Source organism: Triturus cristatus, chromosome 2_1 (assembly GCF_964204655.1).
Source record: "Triturus cristatus chromosome 2_1, aTriCri1.1, whole genome shotgun sequence".
Classification (NCBI taxonomy): domain Eukaryota; kingdom Metazoa; phylum Chordata; class Amphibia; order Caudata; family Salamandridae; genus Triturus; species Triturus cristatus.
The window spans coordinates 933,003,617-933,027,774 of NC_140581.1; the positions used below are offsets into that span (position 1 = coordinate 933,003,617).

General features: G+C 44.2%; 1 protein-coding gene across 1 annotated transcript in view; it reads left to right on the plus strand.

Annotated features, from left to right (window-relative positions):
- The window catches only part of LOC146866111 (protein prune homolog 2-like), a 1,273,164-nt gene that overhangs the window by 1,136,607 nt on the left and 112,399 nt on the right, over positions 1-24,158 (plus strand). Inside the window, exons 13-15 of the mRNA XM_085633391.1 lie at positions 649-751; positions 2,059-2,190; positions 7,070-7,156. Coding sequence (XP_085489517.1) covers positions 649-751; positions 2,059-2,190; positions 7,070-7,156 — 322 coding nt within the window. The remainder of the gene's footprint in view (positions 1-648; positions 752-2,058; positions 2,191-7,069; positions 7,157-24,158) is intronic.

Consider the following 24,158-nt stretch of genomic DNA (forward strand, 5'->3'; position numbering starts at 1 on the left):
CGTGTCCATTTTACGCACGAGGATGCAAGTTCCGATAACACAAAAGTGCAAAAACGCAAAAGCACCACGGACAACAGCCTCCCGTGCTCTTTTGGTCACGTTGTTCCCAATACATTTTTAATACAAATGCCATGTAATTACACAATGTGGCATAATAGCGTAATTTCTGGAATTTCGCTTTATAAGAGTAACACAAAATTACTGAAAATATGCTAATTACGCTGGTATTATGTACGTTTCTCCTGGGCCTAATTTACACACTTGTAGTGTGATGTCACTGGGATCTGTGCAACATATTGCACCCTTAGAAGTCTTTGATTTGAAAAGTTTCATTTAATGTAAAATAATTTCAAATGTTCACTAATAAGACCTTGGTCTATGGGTTGTCGAGCACCAAACCCATAGCAATCATTGTCTTGGTAGAAATTGTGCAATCAGCTCGAGAGGTGTTGGATGCAATTTTCCTGGCAGGCAAAATATTGCAGACAGGACCTTTCTGTCGTGCTATTTCTAACAGCAAAATAAATCTTCATCCTTTTTTTCTGAACCTATTCCAGTGAAAGAAAAATATAAGGCAGTAGAATTCTTCTCTGTGCTGTGACGTCATGCACCAGACCCCCAACGCCTTTCTTTCTGTTTGTTTTGCAGGATACTACGGCGATGGACTGAATGCCATCATTGTGTTTGCCGCGTGCTTCCTACCAGACAGCAGTCGAGCAGATTACCACTATGTAATGGAAAACCTCTTTCTGTGAGTAATGCATGTGGAAAATGGAACCCTATTACCAGATTGATGTATTTGTTTATGAAGCACAGATCCGTCCTCCGTATGTGCTCACTTAAACTGACCCACCCCAGACCTTGTTGTCAGCGGCTCTGGATAGCATTCCAAGCCATCGTTTTTCACCCATTGCCCCCTTTTATTTTATTAAGGCCAAAACGGGTCTGAGGTTTCTTGTGTTTCCTTCTGGAGGGGGCCTCGCCTGGCAGTTCAGGGTGGACTGTTCCCATGAGGAGCAGGGTCAGTACTGATTTTATAATGTTGTCCTCTGTTTAGGCTGCCACAGTAGGGAAAAATAAAGGGTTGGAATGCTATGCATAGCAATTGCCAATGGTGTGGCGTTATTTGCATTCACGCATCACCTTTTGTATGTTCTTCTGCCTGGGAGAAGACATGGCGCAGTGGCCAGAACTGCCGATTCTGGAGCTGGGGATCCGGGTTCGAGTCACGGCGTAACATCATGTGATTCTGGGAAAATCACGTAATCTCCCGGTGCCCATGGATGCTCCAGGATACCCTCACGGGTGATAAGCCGCGCTATATAAATGTACAAAATGTCAAGTCCGTTAGACCATCCCAGACGACTGACGCATTGTTTCTAACATGACTCCACGTTTAGCAGATATTGATATTAAATTGGTCATGCGTGCCCACTCATAGGGGATTATTATAGGGAGTAGTCAAGTTGGCCCAAACAGTGACTTGTGTGCTTCCAAGGCACAACAAAATCATAACTATGAAATTGCAGATAGACGTTTGTGATATTCGATTTATCAAACTTTTGGAGATCATTTTCAGCTGTCCATGTTGAAATTCCATTTATATAGGGTTTACTATTTTTGATGTGGTGCCCTATAGCAGTGGCTCTCTAAATTAGAGAAGTTCTCAATCATTCAACACTACAAAAGTTCTCAAATTACCGTGTCAAGTACCTCTTGTTTAATTATATGTGTGCGGCATTGAAGCATGTGATAGCCGGTGGGTATCATTGACTTAGATGTTCAAAGACAAGTCAGCAAAGAGGATGCAGGTAATCCCTTGCCACTGACGTACTTAAAAGCACTGCACGGATTATCTTTCAAAGCTTTTAGTTATGCATGTGTACCTGTTCCTGTCTCAGATCAAGTCACTTCCTAGGTGATGCTGTTAGACTGAATTCACTCATTTTTTTCTATACGCTTCACCTAAAATCAGAAAAAAATGGATGTACTCAAACCAGTCTTTCTCGCTTCTTTCTCCCTACACGGTTATCTTTTTGTTTTGTCTATGTCTGACAGATACGTCATCAGCACGCTGGAGCTCATGGTAGCCGAAGACTATATGATCGTCTACCTGAACGGGGCCACGCCCAGGAGGAAGATGCCCGGCCTGGGATGGCTGAAACGATGCTACCAGATGATTGATCGGCGGTAAGGAGCTTTCCTCAAAAATGCCGCTTCTTGAGGCATTCCTCAAAAATACCGCTTCTTGAGGCATTCCTCAAAAATACCGCTTCTTGAGGCATTCCTCAAAAATACCACTTCTTGAGGCATTCCGCAAAAATACCGCTTCTTGAGGCATTCCTCAAAAATACCGCTTCTTGAGGCATTCCTCAAAAATAACGCTTCTTGAGGCATTCCTCCAAAATAACACTTCTTGAGGCATTCCTCCAAAATACCGCTTCTTGAGGTTTTCCTCAAAAATACCACTTCTTGAGGCATTCCTCAAAAATACAACTTCTTGAGGCATTCCTCAAAAATACCGCTTCCTGAGGTTTTCTGAGAAATCAAGTCTGAAGAAGATGGAGAAACGAAAGATGGGCATGTGTGAAGGAAACCTTTTCCCTAGAATTTGAATATCTTTTATCAATGTGTTTTGTGCAATGGCTTTTATGAACTAAGCAAAATAATAACATTAAGTTGAATTTGAATGGATCCTTTTTAATTCACGCGTTGGTTACCAACCCAGTACCTTTCACCTGGTGTCACAAAATAGATTTTCGCATTTGTACAGTTTGCCAGGGCTCTGTTGTCGGTCTGTCGGCTATCTGTTGCTGCTGGGGTTCCTGTATGTCTCATGTTCCTCTTGGAACACGAGGATCACTTTGGCTTCTCTCATGAAATGTAATCGGAGGAGAGGGCAGACTGTCTCGCTAGCTAATGTTTAGTCATGCAGCCCTAGCAGCGAGCTTGGGGACGCATCAGAGAAAAGAACACCTGTTTTTGTTGCGGTTTCCATGTCGCGATAGCTGTCGTACAAAAATATTGTCGAGATCTGTACGTTCATTTAAATAAAAGCCTGTCTCGTGTAGTTGCAGTTGCACGTGCCTTCCTTGTCATCTCGTCCCAATAATAATCACTGTCAAACCCCATCCAACACAATTCAATTGTCAGGTTGCTTCAAAAATGCAAATAGATTTATTTCATGTTAAAAAACAATTAAATATTAATAGATCTAATTTATAGTAGCAGAGAGCAGACATCCACTACCGTTTCTCCCGTATTTTTGCCATTTCAAGTTCACATATTCACATCTTACCAATACCAAACTAATTAATCCTCATATTGGGTGAGTTAATTACCTCCAAGCCAGCTTAACCTCACCTAAAATTAGTAAAGTATCAATATATATATGATAATTTCCAAACTAGCTCATTGATTCAATATAGTTAAATGAATGTGGATATACGTTATTGATGAAAAGCAACCATTTTTTACACAAATGTTATTAAAAGAAATCCATTATTCTTGTTTAAAGTGAATTATCAAAGGAACTCATTAATGACATACTAAACTCTTCCTCATCCACCAATCCTTGTTCCCTACCTCCTTTTAATGCAGAATTTCCGTGGCACTTTTAAGCCCGAAAGGGTATTGCATATATATAATATTTCACCATGGCAGTCACCACTGTGTGGTTATTATTAGGTCACAGTTTCCATAGGAAAGACACTGTTTGTTTCTTGATCAACTTTGGTGCGGTTTGACGAATCTGCACAAACGTTTCCAAAACATATTCATCAACTTTGGCTTTTTCATGGAACGTTTCGGGCTGATCAGTCATGCAGTGGTCAAAAATTGGAGGAGGGGGGCTAAGGGGGTTACAAAAGTCCAATTTCCTGGGTTAATTTCAATAGGAAACTTTGCTGTCCAGTACAGGAAAAACAGCTAAATCAAATTACACCAAATTTGGCAAAAAGTTTAGGCTTTGCACAGAAATTGTGTTTTTTGTTATCTGGTGTATATCCGTTCAGCAGTTTTTGAGAAATTAGCATTTAAACAGGTGCTGGGTTTTGTATGGAGGTGTTAAAACTGGTAAAAAGTTAGATATCTGCGGACTGTTGGGTTCCAGATATGCTGTGATTGGCCAATTTGAAGTAGATGGGCAGATCCTGATTGTCTGGTGACAAAATAAAGAGTATTTTGAGGCATCCCCTGACCCCTAGGACCATGTGCGGGGGACGAGGCAGGAGGCCTGAAGAGACCCCTTCCTGCTGGCCAGAGAACGGCACCAAGAACAAAATGTCACCAAAATCATTCAGAATAGTACACCGGGGGCTGCAAAAACCTTAAAAGAAGCTCAGTTCCCTAGGGGAACCAAACGGGAATGGGTGTGAGTGGGTTTTTGCTCCCTGAGCTTCTTGAACGCCTGGGGAGGGTGAATCTCTCAAGGTTTGGTGCAAGGAGATACAAAAATGATGGATACTAGGAGCGGGGTGTGTGTGGTACCCCTTCATATGAGTCTGTTAGACCCCATCTCCCTGGGAGCAACGAGAAAAAAAATGAGTGTGGCTGTGCTCTCTCCATATGTGTCCCCACAAGCCCACATCTCCCTGGGGACCAAGAGGGAAAAGATCAGCCCGGCACTCTTCCTGATCCCCCAGCCCATGTGCCCGTGTCTAGGGATCAAGGGTGTTTGGCTTTGAGCCTCCTCACCACGGCAGGAAGAGTGCTTTGTTCCTTCTCCCACCATAGCCAGCACAGGCAGGAGAAGGGTAAGATGCCAGTGTAACACACACATCAGCTGTGCACAGCAGCGGAGAGTCAGCAGGGAGTTTGGAGCCCCCGCCCCTGTAGCCCAAACAAAAAATACATTTTGTGGTGCCCAAAGTGGGACCGGGCCATCCCTTAAGCAGAAAAAAATAGCTTCTCTACAGGGATCCAATTACCCGGTACTGTGATTGCCCATAAGTCCTTTCAAGGGGGATATGAAATTGTCCCCACTGGAGACTCTATAAAGTTATTTGCAAAATCACCCTGCCACTCTTTCAAGCAATACTAGAGCTTGTGCTTTTGTTAAGAGTCTCTGGGGTGTTGAACTTGGGGGGCTTGAACCTTTCCTCTACTTTTGGAGGAATCATCCCAGTTTTCTCAGGGACATGGCTCCATCATATCATCCTACCCAATCAAGTCACCCTCACCTCCCTTTACCTCTACTCAACCCTGAGCACTCGAGTTATCCTCACTTCCCTTTCCCTCTACCCACCCGAGCCCTCAAGTACCCTCACCTTTCTCATTCTCTACCCATCCCTGAACCCTAAGTAACCCTCACCTCCCTTTACCTCTACCATCCCTGAGCCCTGATGTCCTCACCTCCCTTTACCTCAATCTATGCCTCAACCCTCATGCCACACTCACCCCCTTTATCTTTACCAACCTTTGAAACCTCCAGTCATACCCACCTCCCTTTACCTTTACCAACCCCTTAACCCTCAAGTCACACTCCCCTCTCTTTACCTCTACCGCCCCTCGACCCTAAAGTCACCCTCACCTCCATTTACCTCTACCCACCCCCACCCCCTCAACCTTCAACTGCCCTCCCCTATCTTTACCTCTACCCACCCATCAAAATTCACCCTCACCTCCTTTTACCTTTACCCACCCCTCAACTCTCAAGTCATCCTCACCTCTCTTCACCTCTGCTCATCCCTGAACCCTAAAGTCACTCTTAGCTCCCTTTACCCATCCCTAAACCCTAAAAATCACTTTTTTAAATGTTATTTTTATAAAAAATACTTTCCTGCATGGTAAAGTACTGAGTTGTAAATGTATAAAATACTTTCCTGCATGGAACTTACCTGCGCTGTAAAGATTGTGTGGTAGAGTTCCAGCATGGTAAAGGCTGTTTCCCATCAGACAGATACAAATATTTTGGGGGCACTGTTGGTTGTTTTATGCTCTTGAGTAAGCCTGGTGGGCACCTTCGCCTCTTTGACAGTCTACTCCCTGCACCCCCACACCGTATAATTTAGGTCTCACCCCGCCCCCACTTGCCCCTCCTGCCCAAAAAACAGCCCCCAAAACTCACACCAATGGGAGTCAAGATGCAACAAAGATGTAAATGGCACTGCACCCCCTGCTCTGCAGGGCATTTTGTTGCTGTTTTCATGCAGGCCCAAAACGGTGAACTTTAGCTTGAACATAAGATAATTAAATTTTTTTTTTTGCAGGCAGATACTAATCCCATTCTAAGAAAATGGATCACTGCCTCTCGCTGTCGGTGCTGGCCTCGTCATATTGTTTTTAGGTCTCGCTGAGCCAGCGCATGCGCTGCTCTGCGAGACATTTAGTATCGGGGTTTTGAAAGTGCTGCCAGAGGCTTTTGGTGGCCTAGCGCTTGCGTTCATGCGAGCGTGCGTATGCGCAGCCGCCATCTGCCTCCCTTCCAGCGATCACTTTCACTTTCTCGCGCTGCTGCGCGCGCATCACTAGCGTGTTTTTTTTTTTAACAATACTACAAGCTTCCCACGTCGCGCGGCTGATGCTTGTTTAACTTTTAGCCGTGGTGCAATGCTGTACAACATGGCTAAAAGAAATTGGCAAAGCCAATAGCTCTCTCATACCTGCGACCTGTTAGCTTTGCCATTGTTTGTTTCAGCAAAATTCATTGAGAGAAGCCGGGACTGTCACACCACAACCTCGGCAAGGCTTCTTATATTGAGGACTTTCAGAGATGAGGCTGGTCAAGATCAGCTAGACTTACTTTATGGCCCATTGTATATCGAAAAGTATTTCTCTTTGCTTATATTTGCGTGGGTAAAATCTTGAATAAATGCTATAAATCGGTGTTATAGCATGGAACAGGTAAAAGAAGCATGAGCATTATTTCTATTTGTGTGCAAATAGGAAAAACTATGAAGTTGGGTGGAGGCAAAATATATGCATTCTATGGTGACCTTTGCAATTTATACCTGCTCCTATGAAGGAGCATGCATAATTTTAGGAAATTGTCCTTCTCTGTTTGTCATTTTAGATATAGCAATGTTAGTTGACAAGTTGAAAGGTGCAATTTTCTATTTTTTTTACACAGGTTAAGAAAAAACTTGAAATCGTTTATAATTGTTCACCCATCATGGTTTATCAGAACTATACTCACTGTGACACGGCCTTTCATCAGGTAAAATGGCTTCCATTTTTAAACATCTTTTACTCTCAAAATGTGCTTCTGCAGTCCATTTAGAACTGTTTAAGTTTAACTAGACGTGTAATTGCTTATTAGAGAGTTCCACCCTGTATTTACCGCATTCAATTTGTACAGCGCTCCTCAATGCTTCCTATTCCAAGCGTCGCTCCGCCTCCTTTTAACGCCTTAGATGATCCACACAGACTGTCATTCGCCACAGTCTATGACCCTCATTTATGGAGATTTGGCATAGGGCAGCATTGCAAGTCACCTTGCTGCGCTGCAGTATGTCAAAGTGAAAGGGCAGGAATGCACCGTATTTATCCACTACAGTGCATTCCTGTCCCTTACCCCTGCGCTGGCTCCGTTTTGGCAGTCTAGTGTCAGTGCAGGCAACCTCTCACCATGGTGCAAGGGTGCCTGTGTTGTCGGCAGAATTGTTTAAGTGCATGAAAGGGCACCTTACTTCACAGTAACAATCCATCAAGTTGTTTTCCTCTTTCTATGTGTGCTGCAGGGTTTATTGGTGGTTCTGTAGTCTGACGATGGTGCTATCATTTTCCGGTAGTTCCTAAAGTTTGGTTTATAAATAAAAAACAGTGTTTTGCTAGGTACTTGTATGATTACGTTTTTCAAGTCATATATTATTATGTATTTTTAAATACATGTTTTACTTACTTCTGAAAAAACGTATATGTTTTCTTCCAATTTTCGTTTCTGTTTTGTGGTTGGCATTCTGGCAGATTTTTGTCATTATGCAGCCTACGTCTTTTTGACGTGGTAAAGTGTTGAAATGTTGTGCTCCTTTAATATTATATTTTTTATTATTTGTGAGTTTTTATTGTTTAATTTACTGTACTGTTGTTTTTATTGGTTAGTAATAATAATTTAATACTAAATAAATGTGCGTATTTTTGCAGTGTATGATTTATATTTATAATTTAATTTATTGTTGTTTAATTCGTATATTACATTATGGGGCATATACTCAAGGACCTATCGCCGAGTTATCAGCACTTTATCGCAGCCAACGTCACGATAAATGTATCGCCCCATTCACAAGCTGGTGCAAACAGCCGATATCACCAGTTTTCCGGCGATAGCATCCTCAAAAAACATTGCCAAAGATGACCTCGGCAACTATCGCTAATGAGATGCAGAGTAGGCGTTCCCGATCAAAAAGCCACGACAACACCACACCTCAACATTCTCAACGACCAGCCAGATTGTCGATAAGATCACAAAACATGCGATAAGGTGCTCGCAGCAGGAAATTAACACCTGTTCTGACCTGGTGCAAAGTCGGACGACAACCGGCATCAGAAAAGGGAGCCCAGACCACAGCCACACCTGAAGACCAACAGATGCCATGGAGCCACTGATCATGCAGCTCGGAGCCCCAGCAGGGCCACAACACCCACTGCCACCACCCCCAGGACCGCCACCCCCCCGGACCACCACAGAGGCAGCGCGGACAAAGACATCGTACCCTCAGGAAACGCACTAGCCTCACAGACCTAACCCCAGACAATGTCATTGCCCACCACAGGCTCAAAAGGACAACCATCCTACGCATCCTGACCATCATCGCCCAACAGGCTGACGGCATCAACACAGTGGACAACCAGCATCCCATCTCAGACAAAGCTGCTGGCTGTGCTGCACCTGTTGGCCTCTGGTACCTCCCAACCAACAACCGCCAGAGTCGGATGTGTCTCACAGCCAGCCCCATCCAAGTCCCTCACACCTGTCCTGGCTGCCATCATCTGCCTGATACCCTGCTAAGCACTCCAGGTGCCACTAACTCAGTGCATCACGACTCATGGACCACTTCTGAATGAGTTGTGTGCTGTGGAGAGCTCACGCATCAATGTCACCTCAGGCAGTGTGGGAGACCTGGGACGATGATGAGGAAGATGATGCAGGTGTAACACACCCCACTGCAGCTGCATCAGGAATTTCCAGAAGAGACACAATCCTAGACATTTTCTTCACATGAGCACGTTCAGCTCTAGTGCCCAAACCTCAGTGCACTGCAACTCATGGACACTTGTGTTTGCATACTGGGTGAGCTCTGTACTTATTCCGGCTACCACCATGATGCTCCGGAGTTGTCTCTGTAATGCTGGTGTTTTCTGTTTTAATAGTGTTCACTGTTCAAGTTGTTGCCAGCACCAAACACTCCGTGCGGGCTGGCTTACAGTCACCCCACACACATCCAGCACAGGTGTCACTGTACATGTGACCCTGCCAATAAAGGGGCCGGGCTCACGTGCCCATAGCCAGTTCCACAAACTATCTGCGTGTGTCTGTGTGGTCATGATGTATGCATGAGGGCCCCGGGGCCTACAACATTACATTGTGCTGTGTACAGCGGACGCAACCGTGTCACCGCTGGCAGCGGGTAAGACCTTGGACATGTAGCTTTGTCGTCACCCACTCAATACATAAGAGGAGTGGACTGGGCCGTCGTACGGAGGTCCAGCGTGGGGGCGTGAAGGATGATTCCGGGGATCTGGGCATGGTTCACTTCAGGAAATGTGCATATGCATGTGTCTCTGTCGAGATGTGGCTCTCCTTTGTGGGGTGTAGGTGGTCCCTGATGGGACGTGAACACCCAAGTATGTGGTCTAGTTTGGCTTACATGAGCTCTGACCCCATCCGCACCTGTTCGGCCACCTCCTTTTAGCATTCTGGCACCTGGCATTGGAATGCGATGTGTGCCAAGGTGAAGTGTTGGGAGCCAGCTGTGGTGGCGGGTGCTTCCTGCTATGTGGTCTGTGCAGGGGCTGGGGCTGGGGCCTCCTCTGTGTGGCTTGGCTGCCCTGCTCCTGGGGGTTGGTTGCCTAAGATGTCCATGAGCTGTTGTAGGGCATCGGTGTCAAAGGTGTGGTGGTCCTCTCCAGCATCACTGATGAGTAGTCTGGTCCGCTCTGCTGTAGGTGTTGTTTGTCCCTCTGCAATGTGAAGGGGAGATGCATGTTGACATTGTGTTGACAGGTATGTTGGCACATTTTTCTAGTTTACATGCAGACTGTATGACAATATACATTGTGACTGTTTGGGAGGTGCTGAATATTTGACGCGGGACAGTGGACATTTGGACTACATGACGGATGTGAGGTTGTACACATACATTTCCATCTCACAGTTTCCTGCTATGTTAGATGTGATTGGCCTGTTTCTGCGCATGAGCGGACCCAGTTGCGTCCTCTGTTCTGCAGTGTCGCTGTTGCACTTTGTACCACATTGTCGTCTGATGTGCTATAATTGCTATGTGTGTGTGCTGCAGTGTGCCACGGGGATCAGGGACATGATCCAGGGTCATTGTGGGTGTGCAGTGTGCTAAACATCATTGTGTATGTGTGCCATTGTGCACATCTACCCCTGTCCCCCAAGTCTCTGGTTGTTACTCACCCTGTTGATGTTGTGTCAGGTCCTATCGAGCTGTGTCCGGACTCCCAACTCCTTGCGCCGTCCCCGCCCTGATGATAGTGGCCTCCATTTCCTCCAGCTCCCCCTGTGACACAGGACTCCCACCTCCTGTCGCCGTTCCTGCCTTCCTGTTGGCAGCAGGCTTGTGCTTGGTTTGACTTTTCACATCATGCCAGCACCTCTTGTCCTCCTCCATAGACCTCCTCGACACTCCGACTGCATTCAGGTTTGTCATATTGACGTTCAGTGGATGGTAGCATTCTGTCACCTCCGTGACGCTGATCTGGTTTTCCTGCGGACTGCACACCGTCTGCCTCTTCTCCTTGGCCTTCCCCGACCACGAGGTTCCTTGATGGTGGTCTGTGGGACTTGTGGGGTTCGCGTTGGCCTCTGCACTCGGTCCGGGTGCATCCATGCTGCTACGCAGTTTCTTTTTTTCTCCCTTTTTCTTTTTTGCTTTTATAGTGCTTTTTCCCGCATGACGCGTAGGAATTGCAGGCCTGTCGCTGGTTTTTGCATCGCGATTGGCCTCATCGCAGCTTTTTTTGCGTTCGTGTTTCGCATTTTTGCGGCATCGCGTTGACTTTCTCGCAGACATTTGACGCGTTATCGTGAGCCTATCGCATGATACCGCCAGCTTGAGAATACCACGTTACCACGGTGTTATTTTCCCGCGATAGACTGCGATGTGCAAAGGTGCGTTAAGCTAATTTTGCGACGATTATCACACGTTCTTGAGAATATCCCCCTATGCGTATTAAGTATTTTTAATTTCTTAATAATTTGATGAGTTGAAATATATATTTGTTTTCATGTGTTTAAAGTTTAGTTTAGTGTTATAAAATCAATATAATATTGTTATATTATTTATTAATGTCTTAAGAGTTTAACTTTATTTTTATTTAAATTCAAATAAAGGTCATATATTGTTTTAGAATACATTCCTTAATTTATTATAATATCAATGTACTTGATACTGTGTGTTTCGATTTTTTTACATTTTATATATGTTTTTAAAACTAACAATATTTTTGTTTCTGATATTTATGTTATCGATATAAGGAGAAATAGATATTTTTAACAACAATATTTTGGTTATCAGTATTTCTGCTTTTATTAGTTGCTTATAGGAAGGCAATATTTTTGAAAACTATTTTTAATTTCTGATATCTGTGGGAATCAGTAGTGTTTCCATCGATATTATGTCATTGATCCCTACTTAGGATTACACTTTGCAAAGTGAACCTCTGATGGAAATAATTGGAACTTTGCTTTATGAGCTACGAGGACAGTCTCATCTGAGTTACATACCATTTCTTTTTTGTGCTCTGCTGTGCCCTCATAAGAATATCCTAATCTGAACCTGTGTAGTCAGCAATGTCCAGACATTGACTCCAAGGACTCACTCTTCGGGCATGTAGCGGAAAGGCAAGTGAGCAACCTTAAGAGGAAGGACCGACCGGGGGAATGCCTTGATGATCCAGAGGTCCAACTGCCTAGTGTTTTGTAAATACTCTAGGGTAACAGGTGCTGATGTTGGTAAAATCTTTATCAGATCTAGTGAAAATGGTTATAAAGTAGCACAAAACTGACTCAAAAGATAGAATGTTGCAGATTCAAAGTGATAAAACAAACTAAACAAAGAGAAAGCAAATCAGACTTATTTAGCGGCCAGAACTTAAACCAGCAGTTTCCCTGCTCTATTTAGTCAGGAAAACTATTTGGTAACTACCAATGCCTCTGCCAGTGGTAAACCTTGACCCAGCAGTTAGTCCACCACAGCAATGCTGGGTCACATTGATGGGCGTCCTGCCCTTTATAGAGTAGGATGACCATCACTCATTTTGCCTTCAATTCGGGGTTTTTTGTTCTTTGTTTTCAATAAACACCTGCTTTAGAAGATTGTTTCTTGAGAACAAAAAGGTTGTCTGAGCGGGTACATATGGTGTCTACTTGGCAATCTTCATAGCTGTCAAAGGAGCTGCCTTGATGGCGGCTCCTTTCACAGCAATGCGATCCTGCTGAGATCTCTAAATGCTATAGGCGGCTTGACACCAAGATAACAAAGGTCATGACCTCCACCCCCCTTGAGGGACTACAGGCCACTGGCAAAATACTAAATAGGTCAGTACTAATAATCTCTTGTGACATTGTTGCTCTTTGAATTCTCTACCCAGGTAGTCTAAATACTTCCCCACTGTTTCTGAAATGATTTATCTTTTCCTTGGCTGCTTTTGCAATTTTCACATCCCAGTATCCACCACAGGTTCACCATCCACATAACATTTGTTGAGCAACCAGGGATCCCAGATAGCCCTAGTATGTTTTGCTTAGCCACCAGCCACATATGTGATGCAGGTTTCCCTTTTCTGTAATGAGGTGGGTATGTATTTTAACAGGGCTTTCCCAAAAGTATCACCTCTGAGCATTTCGCTATATGAGGCTTTGTTGTATCCTCTGTTGTTTGCATGACCCTTTCGCAGGAGGATGGCCTCACTTGTCGGCATGACCAATGAATGTGTGTCAGGTAGCCCATCTCCCCACACTCCCTTTAAAATGTAGTCCCCCACACCGAGTGACCCATTTGCCCTAGGTTTACTGGATTATAGAGCCACCTGTATAACTTTTTTAGGAGTGTCTCTTTTCCACCACTATATGCTCTGCAAAGCCATTGGCTTTTCTAAATATGTCTCTCCATTGCTCTACATCTAAAATTATATCCAGCTCCCTCTCTCAAGATCTCTGGTATGGTAGTTATTCAAAGTTCTTGATTGCTCCCTCACTTAGCAAATCTCAAATCATGACAATGTTGTCACCCCCACACTATGACTTCTGCAGTTCCAGACCCTCAGGGTGGCATCATTGTATGATCAATCATGCACCAGCTTTTCTTTTTCTCCATCCTAGTCCAACTGATAAGGTATCACAAATGTGAACTCTGTAGTATTTCAGCAGATTGGGTACCCCAAAACCCCTATCTCATCACCCTACATGCACTGTACCTTGCTCATTCTAGATTTCTTCCCTTGTCTTATAAAATGAAAGCATATATTTTTCATATCTGAATTGTAGTTTTATGTGAAGTGTTAAACTTGAAGTTTGGTAGATGTATGTATATGATTTTTTGTAGTATGGTCACATTCAAGGCTGCTATATGTCCTAGTCAAGAGATCAACTTATTCTTCCAACTCACTAAGTGTAGTTTTGATGCTCTTTGCACTGATTGTAGGTTTATCTCCTTGGTTGTAGGTAGGGTCCCTGATATCTTGATCCATGGACATCTTATTGATTCATCTGCCCACCTAAGAGGAACTAGCACATCAGTGTCTGAATTGCCACTTTAGAAACTGAGACACCCAACCCTTCCAGTTTGCGCAGGTTGATCCTGAAGCCGATTACTTGCTGATATTCTAAGTGCTTCTCCATCTAGGAGCTTGGCGTTTGTGGAATCTACCAGGGAGCGTAGGATGTAATCTACAACATAATTAGCTCAACCTCATCTTTTCCCACTCAGACCCCCTTGCTCAGGTTGTTGGCCCTGATCCCCTGCACCATTGGTTCAATGGCGAGTTCAAACTAGAGTGAGATAAGCTTGCACCTCCGCCTTGGCCCTCTTTTTATATTGATCCACTGGGACATGATGTTGTTCACACAAACTCTCTGTAAACGATACCCCACCAGCACCCATCTGAGGAACTATTCCCCTATGACCATGGCATGCAGGGGTTTGGCTTACTGGACAGTTAGATAATAGATATTTTGAGAGCTCATACATTTGATAATACTTTTATTGCACTGTCAGTCAAATTGAATATTGGTCTCAGAGGGGATCTCCAGACATCTTGTGCAACACAAACAGTACCTATATGTCAGCCCAAAATAGCACTAACAGCTATTCTTTGCAGTGGCGGGTGATAGATTTGGCAGGGATGAGGGCGGGCGGGCTAGACACACACATATACACTCACTGACTCACACCCATGCATTCACAAACATGCGCACACACACACATTCACAACACTTACAACAAATTCACACATTTATACATGCACCCAACATCCAGAAACATAAATATACCGGTAATGCAGCTCCGGGAGAGGAAAGCCTTGGAGGTCCCAGAAGCGTTGGGATTGCTGCCTTCCCTCATTGGCTGACCCTAGGTCACTCATCCCAGAGTGAGATGAGGTAAGTGAGACTGTTTACCCCACCCCTCTGACACCCGGCCCTGGGCACTTCAAGGCTTATAACTGAAGCACCCAGGTACGAGTGACACTCCCCCTCATCACAGGGGGGCTTGAGGCACTTTTGCCAGGCTGAGGAGTTCACACACACAGCGCTGTGAAATCCTCAGCTTCACAAAGTTCAGTTCAGGCACCCAGGAGCCTGCACATCTCAAGCATGTCTAGCTCCTGGTTGCTGATTTGAACAATAAGAGTGTCTGTCAGGATGATCTTTGCTCAGCCTGACAGACACTCTTCTTCTCTGGAAAAAGGTGAGTGGGTGCGGCCCCTTCACCCATATGGACGGGCCATGGCTGATTCACTGTCTGCTACTGGTGAAGAGAAATACTTTAATTTGGTAAAAATAAATCTGGGTGAATGGTATGTAATAAAATTTAAATATTGTCCAAAGCAGAGCCTCATTTTTTTTAAAAGATTTATCATGAAAGTGAGAGTCACCAACTTGTTTACTTCTTGGCTCCTACTGAGGCTGGCTCTCTGAGGACGAGTCCATCACAAACTAGTCTCTAAGAAACTGGTTGCCATGGGTTCTAATGCAAAATAGTAAAGTGATACTCAAACCCTCAAGGCAAGTGGCCCAGTTCCCAGTGGCGTAGCTAGACCTTAGACTGCCTGGGGCAGTCCCTGCATTTGCCGCCCTCACTGCCTGCACTGAAGAGCGGGGGTGCCGGCGATTGCCGCCCCGAGACGGCAGGTAAGAACTGGGGGAGACCGCAGCTCCCCCTTGCCACACTACTGCCAGTTCCTCCACCACCCATCACTCGTTCTCCTTTTCCCCAATTTTCTGTATCAGTTTCCCTGCCATATCACTAAAGATAAAATTAAACAGATTCTAATTTCAGCACATCACACCCCTAATGATATTAGTATTTATACTAGTCCCACCTCGCACAAACCCATAATACTTACTAGTTACGTTAAAAACATAATGTCACGGTTAAGACGCAGTAAACAGCTAAGGTATTTATTTGCTCTTTGTCTTCAATCATGTTCTAATGCACATTTCTGCCTAGTTTGCACATTTTTATGGCCATTTGCCTGCCACTTTTTTGCCTAGGGTTGTCAGTGAAGCAGTAACGTGCATACTTAAATTACTTTCCACAATAATTTTATAGTGCCCATATTGGCTACATTTTCACAATAACCCAAAAAGGCCAAAGCACACACAAGTTTACATACAGAAAAGACACTGAAACACAGGCAGGTGCACAGATATTCAGAAAACATGCACACAGAAACGCCAAGTCTGGAGCATCCCAGACAGGCACAGGACACAAGACTCACACACACCCACTCCCGCACCCAGATATCCCAAGTCCATCTGCCCATTTGCTATTCCTTGGCCCAACCCTAACAACAAACTTCTATCCATTACCCATGGTGTATCTGGTTTGAGCAGCAGCTGCACAGTAATATCTTACCTAAATACCATGTCATAAATGTCAGCTAAGGACAAGTCTCATAGATTTTCAGCAATAACTGGTAGATAATATTGGAATCTGGAATTCTCAGATTTCTTTCTCTGCTTTGAGTTAATTCATCTCTTGAGGCATCCAGGGCTTGGAAATCCAGCATGTAAGAAGTACAGAATACAAAAGGAGTAGCAGGTGTAGCTGTTTTCCTTCTCCCAGAGCTCGAAGAGGGCGAGCCCGATGCGTGAGGTGCCTGGAACGTGATTCCACCGGACGGTGCCACTGGCGACTGTCTGTGCCGTCCAGCCTCAACAACCGATCAGCGACAGCTCTTTAAACTGATGTGAGTGCAAATCATTTTACGCATATGTCACTGCAGCTCCAAGGTCACTCAGGCTCCAGGAAAGCAGTCCGACCCTTGCTCCAGTCTGTCCTGTCTGTCTGTCCACTCTGTCCTGTCAGCCCCGTATGTCCACAAGCATTCCGGTGTAGTGAATGGGGGAAGATCTGGGAAGCTGGTCAGGTCAACAGTATACACCCAATGTGCCTTTTGCTCACTTTCCAGGTGAGTGGCACTGCGGCACAGTCACTGCAGGCCTACCTTCCAGTGTGGCAGTGGAGGGGGAAATAGGGCCCCAGCCCCAAAAGCCCTGTAGCTGCGGGAATAGGGTTTCGTGGACTAGACTGTTATAAAATGAAACCCTTGGTGGGGTGAGGGGGGCTGGAAAGTGGAGATTCGGTAATCATGGGAATTGCACCAGAGTGAAAACCAAAACTCAATGGTTGTAGCCACCTAGCGCAGTAGTTCCCAAACTTTTGACTTCTGGGGACCCCCACTTAATCATTACTGGCACCCATGGGCCACCACTGAATCATTATCAGAATCAGGGAACACTGTCCACCACCCACCACGAGTCATTGCTGGAATCCGAGGACCCCGCCTAAGCATTGTCCATGATTTGTACAGCAAAACAATACACAAACAAGCATTTGCAATGCAATAGGTCTCGCATTTATGCGAGTTTGAGCTATTGGCATTGTAAATAACAATGCCTTTTATTTATGTTTTACAAACAGACACATAAATAAAAGGCATTGTCATTTATAATGCCAATAGCTCAAACTCGCGTAATTACGAGACCTATTTCATTGCAAATGCTTGTTATTTTATTCGTCCTTCACCAGCAGGATTTACCTTTAATAAGGAGAGGGGTGGAAAGTCTTTCCTCTAGCGGCCCCTTCTCCATCAGGCCGTCGGCGGAAGCTTTCCATCGATTGAGCCTACAGCGGCTCCGTCAACGGAAGCTGGCAGTCTACCCAAGTCTAAATAAGGTGGAAGGGGCAAGGTTTTGGGGGACAGGGTATTCCGCCACATCTGTGACAGAGTACGCTGTCTGCACAATTGTAAATCAGCACCTTAGTAATAAGTTTGTTTCTCTGCAAAGCGTTATGCCTATTCATCCTTTTATTCTTCCAGTGCTGATATCAAGACTACTGACTTAAATAAAAGAGAGCTTTTTTAACACAAAATACACCTGTTGTGATGTGTAGTGTGTCTGTAATATTGCAATGGGTTGCATTACAAAAGTCACAGGTGACTCACAGAGCGGTGCCAAGTCAAACTATCAGGGGAGAGGATGTGGTCCGTCGGCTAGACTGCCGACTTTGGTGCTGGAAACAAGGGTTCGAGCCTCGGGGTCGTGTCCACATCCTGTGATTCTGGGCAAAACACTTAATCTCCCCGTGCCAATGTAAATACGGTGCTCGTGTAAAGCGCTCCGATACCTTCGGGTCGAGTTTGCGCTATATAAATATGCAAAAAAACAAAAGGCCTAGATTGCTTGGTGGGTCGATGAGCGGGTTCGAAGTAGTTTAATCACGGATTTGAAAGCCATCAAACTCTTAGCTGTATCAGCCAATCAGCCTTCCGAGGTCGGTAATGAGAACTGCTGACTTGGGTAATAAATAATTTAGCTATTCCTTTAAATTGAAGGCCTCTGTTTTTGTGCTGCTAAGGAAACGCAACAAAATTATGTCAGGTCACTCCTTCGTTGCCAGTATCATAAAATCGAATGAGTGTTCAGAGAGCTGAATCGTTTCAAGTTATCGTGAGCATCTAATTGTACAAATCACGCGCCCACAGTCACTGAAAACGGGCTCCCTTCAAGCAAGCCTGTGGCGCGCGCTCTCGTCGGCTTCCGCATCTCCCTCTGTCGTGGCTCGCGGGGAGCACTAATGATGAAGGAGGCGAGGCCAGCACGCTGCTGTCTTCTCTCAGCACAGTGACACCAAGCCTGCTACCAAACCTGGAGTGGACGAATGCAGGAGGAGTTGGATCTGAAGTAAACACACACTGACGGCTCGCAAGCACAGGACCTTTAAGGCCACCAGTAGGCGGTAAATCTTCTAACATAACCTGCCTGAGAAGGACCATTGTTTCCAGGATACTGGTACTGAAATGTGTCTGCCGGATCAAACAAGCATTGGCAAAAACAAAAGATTTGACCTAAGGAGGCTATTGCATTCAAATTGCATGTGTGCATACCTGTACTACATGTGTTAGCACATACAAGTCAGACTTGTTGGCTTTGCCAATGGTTGTTTTGCTTTATGCAGCTGGATTGTGTGCCCTTTTGTGTGTGTGAATTAAAATATGTGTTTATATATGTGTGACTTGCACATGATTCCTTTTCCAAACAGTGACAAAAACATGTTGCAGTTAAAAACAAGACAAGCCCGGCGGAGCGTGGCGCGCGTGCTTGGCGGGGGCGGGGGAGCGCATTCCAGGCGGGAGAGCGGACCCTTTGAAGTGCGATGCCAAACGGATTGCATGGAGGCACAATGCGCGTGATTGTGCGCGTGCTCGCCATGCAATCCGCTTTTCGGAGCACTTTTGGGAGCCCCTTACAATAGTCTCGCTTTACGATCGCTTACGCGATAGCAAGGCGAGACCTAAAAATATAGAAAAAAACATTCTTCAAACAAATGCACAAATGTTGACACATTTTATTTATTTCGCAAACACATAAATACAATTTAATTTTTTATTTAAATAGAAAGGTTGGAGCTTTTCTAAATTCAATTGAGTCCACTTATCGTCCATACTATATTCTCTTTGATGTACCTGCACTTCTCCCACAAATCAATCCGAGATACTAATTTAATTCTTAACCTCCAAATTCAAACTCCTTTACAAGTACAGTACGTTTGCATTTTTTCAATTGTACATTTAGCTTCATTACTTATATACACTGTATTAATCTGTTAGTACTATGCAATTATCTAAATAGTCGCGGACCCCCTGAGGAGGCTTCCCGGACCCCCAGGGTTCCCCGCCCGAACCACAGTTCAAGTTACCATCTTTAGCATTTCCACAAAACATTTCGACGGATAATGTTGTGACAGACAAAAGATTAAGAGGACAGACACTAATGTTGTGGAATGGTGTAGCCAAAGTCATACAGTTTCTCCTACCTCTGAGAGCAGAACAAATTATGCAGTTATATCGTAAACGTTAAAATGTTTTGTGCTTCATTAATACAGGGGGACATTACGTATCGCCCCCAAAGGCTACAAGTGTTTAGACTTTCAGTCTGAACCAACTGTTACTGCTCGGTAATAGCACTGCTGAAGTAGTGCTGTTTGGCATTGGAGGCATACTGCAGTCGCGCTTTCCTGACCTTGGTTGGGCGCAGGCATAATACCTAACTTTATGACATCATTCGCCGAACGTCCCACCCCGTGACTCATTGGCTAATGCAAAGCCTCGCGGGCAAAACATGCAGATCTTGAAACATGTTGGCATTTCCGCTTTCACAGGCCGGCATGGAATGGAGCCCAGTAAATCTGTTTTTTATTTGTTGTCCATTCCACTTTATTGCCAACATATTTTAACAAGACTAACAGAAGGGAACATAGAACGCCCTCCTTGGGTTGATGCCTTTCTATGTTAGTTGTGCGCAGTGGCTGAGCGTTTTTCATGGTTGCATGTTTTTTGCTGCAGTCGTAACAAATCCACATATATCATTATCAAATATCTCAGAAAAAAATCAGATGGCTTTAATGGATGACATAATGTGCATTTGTAAAGCACGCATTCACCCAGACGGGTATCTTGGCACTGAATTACAGATGTTTATTGTTACCCGACTCAATGGTACTTATTTTATCGACCTCAGAAGGATGAAAGGATGAGTGAACCCACCAGAATTTGAGCATGTGACCATGAGGTCAAACACAGGCCCCTACAGTGAACGCATTGTCCACTAAGCCACTAGACCTGACCTAACACCGTACAAATAATTGATTTCAAATTTAAAGTGTGTTAACGTAAAGCACACAGTTCTGCAAATATTATGAGTATCATAACATAAGTCCATGTCTTGTTTTTATAAATTGAATAACAGGAGCAATCGCAGAATGTAACGACTCTTTGGGTGAGTACAAATACGGTAATAGTTTGTCCAATGGTTTAACTTGGAGTGCAAGACTCATGGCACAGCAACACAGAAAACTTTGCACAAGAATAACTTCGGTGTATAACAATATTTTAGTTCCGCAGCGTTTGAGTGAGGAAGCTCGTCTCATAGCTATGTGGTACGTTTTAACATTATGGTGTTATAAATATAGTTAAAGTAAAAGCCTTTGTTATTGTTGGAGCACTGCTACAGTGTGCATAGCATTTTAATTAAAACCTAGATTTAGGCTTGATTGAAGCTTTTAAAGGCCGTGCGGCCAGGAGCCATATTCTTCTACAACAGAATACAAAGTTACAGAGATGATGGGTCAGTGATTTCTTTGTGCCGATGATTACAGGTGATGAACCCAGCACTCATTTTGGGGGCGGAGACTTACTTTCCATCATCAGATTGTCACCCAGAACACGAGAGAGCAAGGCAAAGGGGGGAAGAGGGAGGGAAAGAAAAATAGTAAACAGCGATAAAAGAATATATCAGGAAAGAGAAAAAAACCTGCAAGAGCGAAATGAAGAAACAAAAAGTGCGAGGTGATGCAAGAAAAAATCAGGACAGGAATGAGAGTAATCAGTGACATAGCAAGGGGGGGTGAGTTTTGGGGGCGGCGGCATTTCATATATCTTCAGGTGTAAAAGTTAAGCCTGGGTAAAATTTAATATACATGGGCGCAATTTATGTCATTTCTGGGATCTCGCATTATGTTTGTCATTCAGAATTCCTGAAAGTATGCCATTACTCCACTTGTGTAATTACGCACCATCCTTGGTAAAATAAATTACAGAGAATTTACCAAACATGGTAAAAAAAAACTACCACTAACACAGGGGAACAACAGAACGTGAGCTGCTCTTGTTTCAGCACTTTTGTTTAAATGTGTCTGCGTCCCAAAAATTGATGCATTCCATGCGAAAATGTAGCTCAAAATGACAGATTTACATTTCTTGTAATTTGGGGTGGGTATGTTGCGATGGAAATCTGTAATGTTATGACGATCTTTAAGGCATAATAGCTTGTGCAGCTCAGCCAGAGGAGGCACGGGTTAGCACAACTTGCTCCAAATGTAAGCAGCCTTTTGCATAACCTGAATGGAGTGCCATGGTGAGTCTCTTCCCAAACTACGACTGTTGAATGTGTAAAGCATGTCTCAGTGTCTCCAGAGTGCCCTCTACAAGAGACACCATGACCGCACGACTGGCCCGGCCTCACTGAGGGTGGAGGCACTCAGAGTGTGCCTTGCTTGGTTTTTGGGCCAAATATCCATCCTGTCATTTCAGTACCCCGGGTACAGTTTAGTAGAAACCTACTCTAGGGGATATGTTTTCTTAATGTTGAAATTCACTAATTAGCTTTAATCAGACCTTTTCCTTTTCATTTAAAAGAGATATCTTTATACTACAGAGTCCAACTTAGTTTGAGCTAAAGCAAGTTAGCATATTTTTACTTTTCGGATATTGCACAGTTTCTTATAATGTTCAATTATCTTTAGTCTGATGTTGCGGTCATTTTGTTTTCGGCCAATTTTAGGCTTTTATTATTAATCTCTTACTTCCTGAGATTAAAAGTCCTGTTAAGGCTAATAATAAAAAAAAACAAGCAGGAGGAAAGCTTAAAAACTTCTTGTACAGTCAGTTTGTCAATTATCTAAAGCCGATTTGTGCTTGTGATATACGAGGAGCTGATGTACATTCCCTGTAAGACCTCTATAGTTAGACAGTCGAAGAAAAAAAAACGACAATAATTATATATCACTCATAGGAGAGAACAAGACAGAGTTCAATAGACAATGCAGACATGTCCACTGAGATTCGGGAATTAAACAGGCAAAATTTCTGTTCTGGAAGTTCAGTTGTGACCCACTCTGATTTTACCTGTGACTGAGAGGCTAATGTATATGTCCAGTTTTTTTTTCTGTTGTGTTATGATGTATTTAAACCTAATTTTTCATGAGCTGTACCTAAAATATTAAGTTGAACTTTTAGAATCTGCTTTTAGGAATAAGGTAGTAAGGTGACTACTCTTGTTAGATTCAGTAAAGGTTTAGTAATTAAAACCTGAGCTCAAACCCTGGTAGCTGTGGCTCAGAGCAGACAGGCTTAACTAAGGAAATGTGGAAACTATTTAGAAGTACCAAAACAGCTAACAAGTCATGATCACAACACAGCAAAAGTCTGACTCGAATGTATTGAAATAGAAGATAATTTAATGAACAAAAACACCCCAAAATGACAAAAATACAGTAGGGGGAATCGGGGATATTAATTTTTTTTAAGTTAAATAAAAATAGTGCAAAAAGCGTTGAGCACGAACCTCAGTCATATGGTTGCACTTGACTGGGACCTAGGTGTGATTTTCGGCCAAATGCGATGGACTGTAGGTTGGATACAGAAACCAGGTTTATCCTACTAAAAAGGTTTACCTTCTGACACAGTCTCTGGAATTAAATAAACCAACCTCAGTCAGGCAAAACAGCTGGCTGTGGCCGAGAAGGGCTCCATAAGATCGGATAGCCATTGGACAAGGTCCCAGTAAAGTTGTCGACTTTTGGTGGGAAAGCCCTGAGCAGGAGAAATTCAATATTTGTGTTCAAGGAAGGTCCCATGCTGGTGTCTAAGCCCAGGGAAGATTTCTATGTTCAAACACAGTCTCTTTTTATGAGCTCGTATTCCACCAGAGGGGCAAGGCTGCATGCTCTAGCCGAACAGGGCTCCACAAGGCCACACACCCTCTCGGCGACTTCCCACTGAAATTGATTTGCTGCCGTGAAAACATCCAGAGAGGGAGCAACCGGAATCTTTCATTCAGTGGCAAAACACCTTTGTCAAATTGACTTGGCAGGTTTTGTCCCGGTCCTCCAGAGATCTTTGTAGCCCAAAAAAATTGTATGTCCTAGGTTTTTTAGGATGTTAGGACGTGTAAACCTTGTCACAACAAAAAATCCCAGGACCTCAGGAATAGTACTTGGAGTTCAGTTCAACAGAAGCCACCAGCAGTGTCCAGAGCATGTCCAGTTGGAACCGGTCAGCTTGGCTCTTCAGGAAGAGGGATTCTTGCAGCTTGTTGTGTCACTGTGACTTAACAGGAAGACCACCAAGTGACCCTTGGAGTCCAATTCTTTTTCCTGGGTACAAGTGTGAGCAGGTCCAGCCTTCCAGGTCTCCTCACAGGTCTCAACAGCAGGTGCAGTCTTCCACAGGTTCAGTAGTGTTTTGAAGAGGGTGCACAGCTGTGCGTGGCACAAGCCTGTTGGTGGGGGTGACTCCTGGCCCATCCTTAACCAGTAAAGAAAAAGTTCCCAGGGGTGATCCTAGCCACATATTCAGCATTTACTGTCTGCCCTACTGCACCCCATTCTACAGTGCCCCTTTCTACCTAAAACCAAAACAGCAGAACCTGTCTTCCCCTGTGCATAGCTCCTTTGCCTACCCTAGAGGTG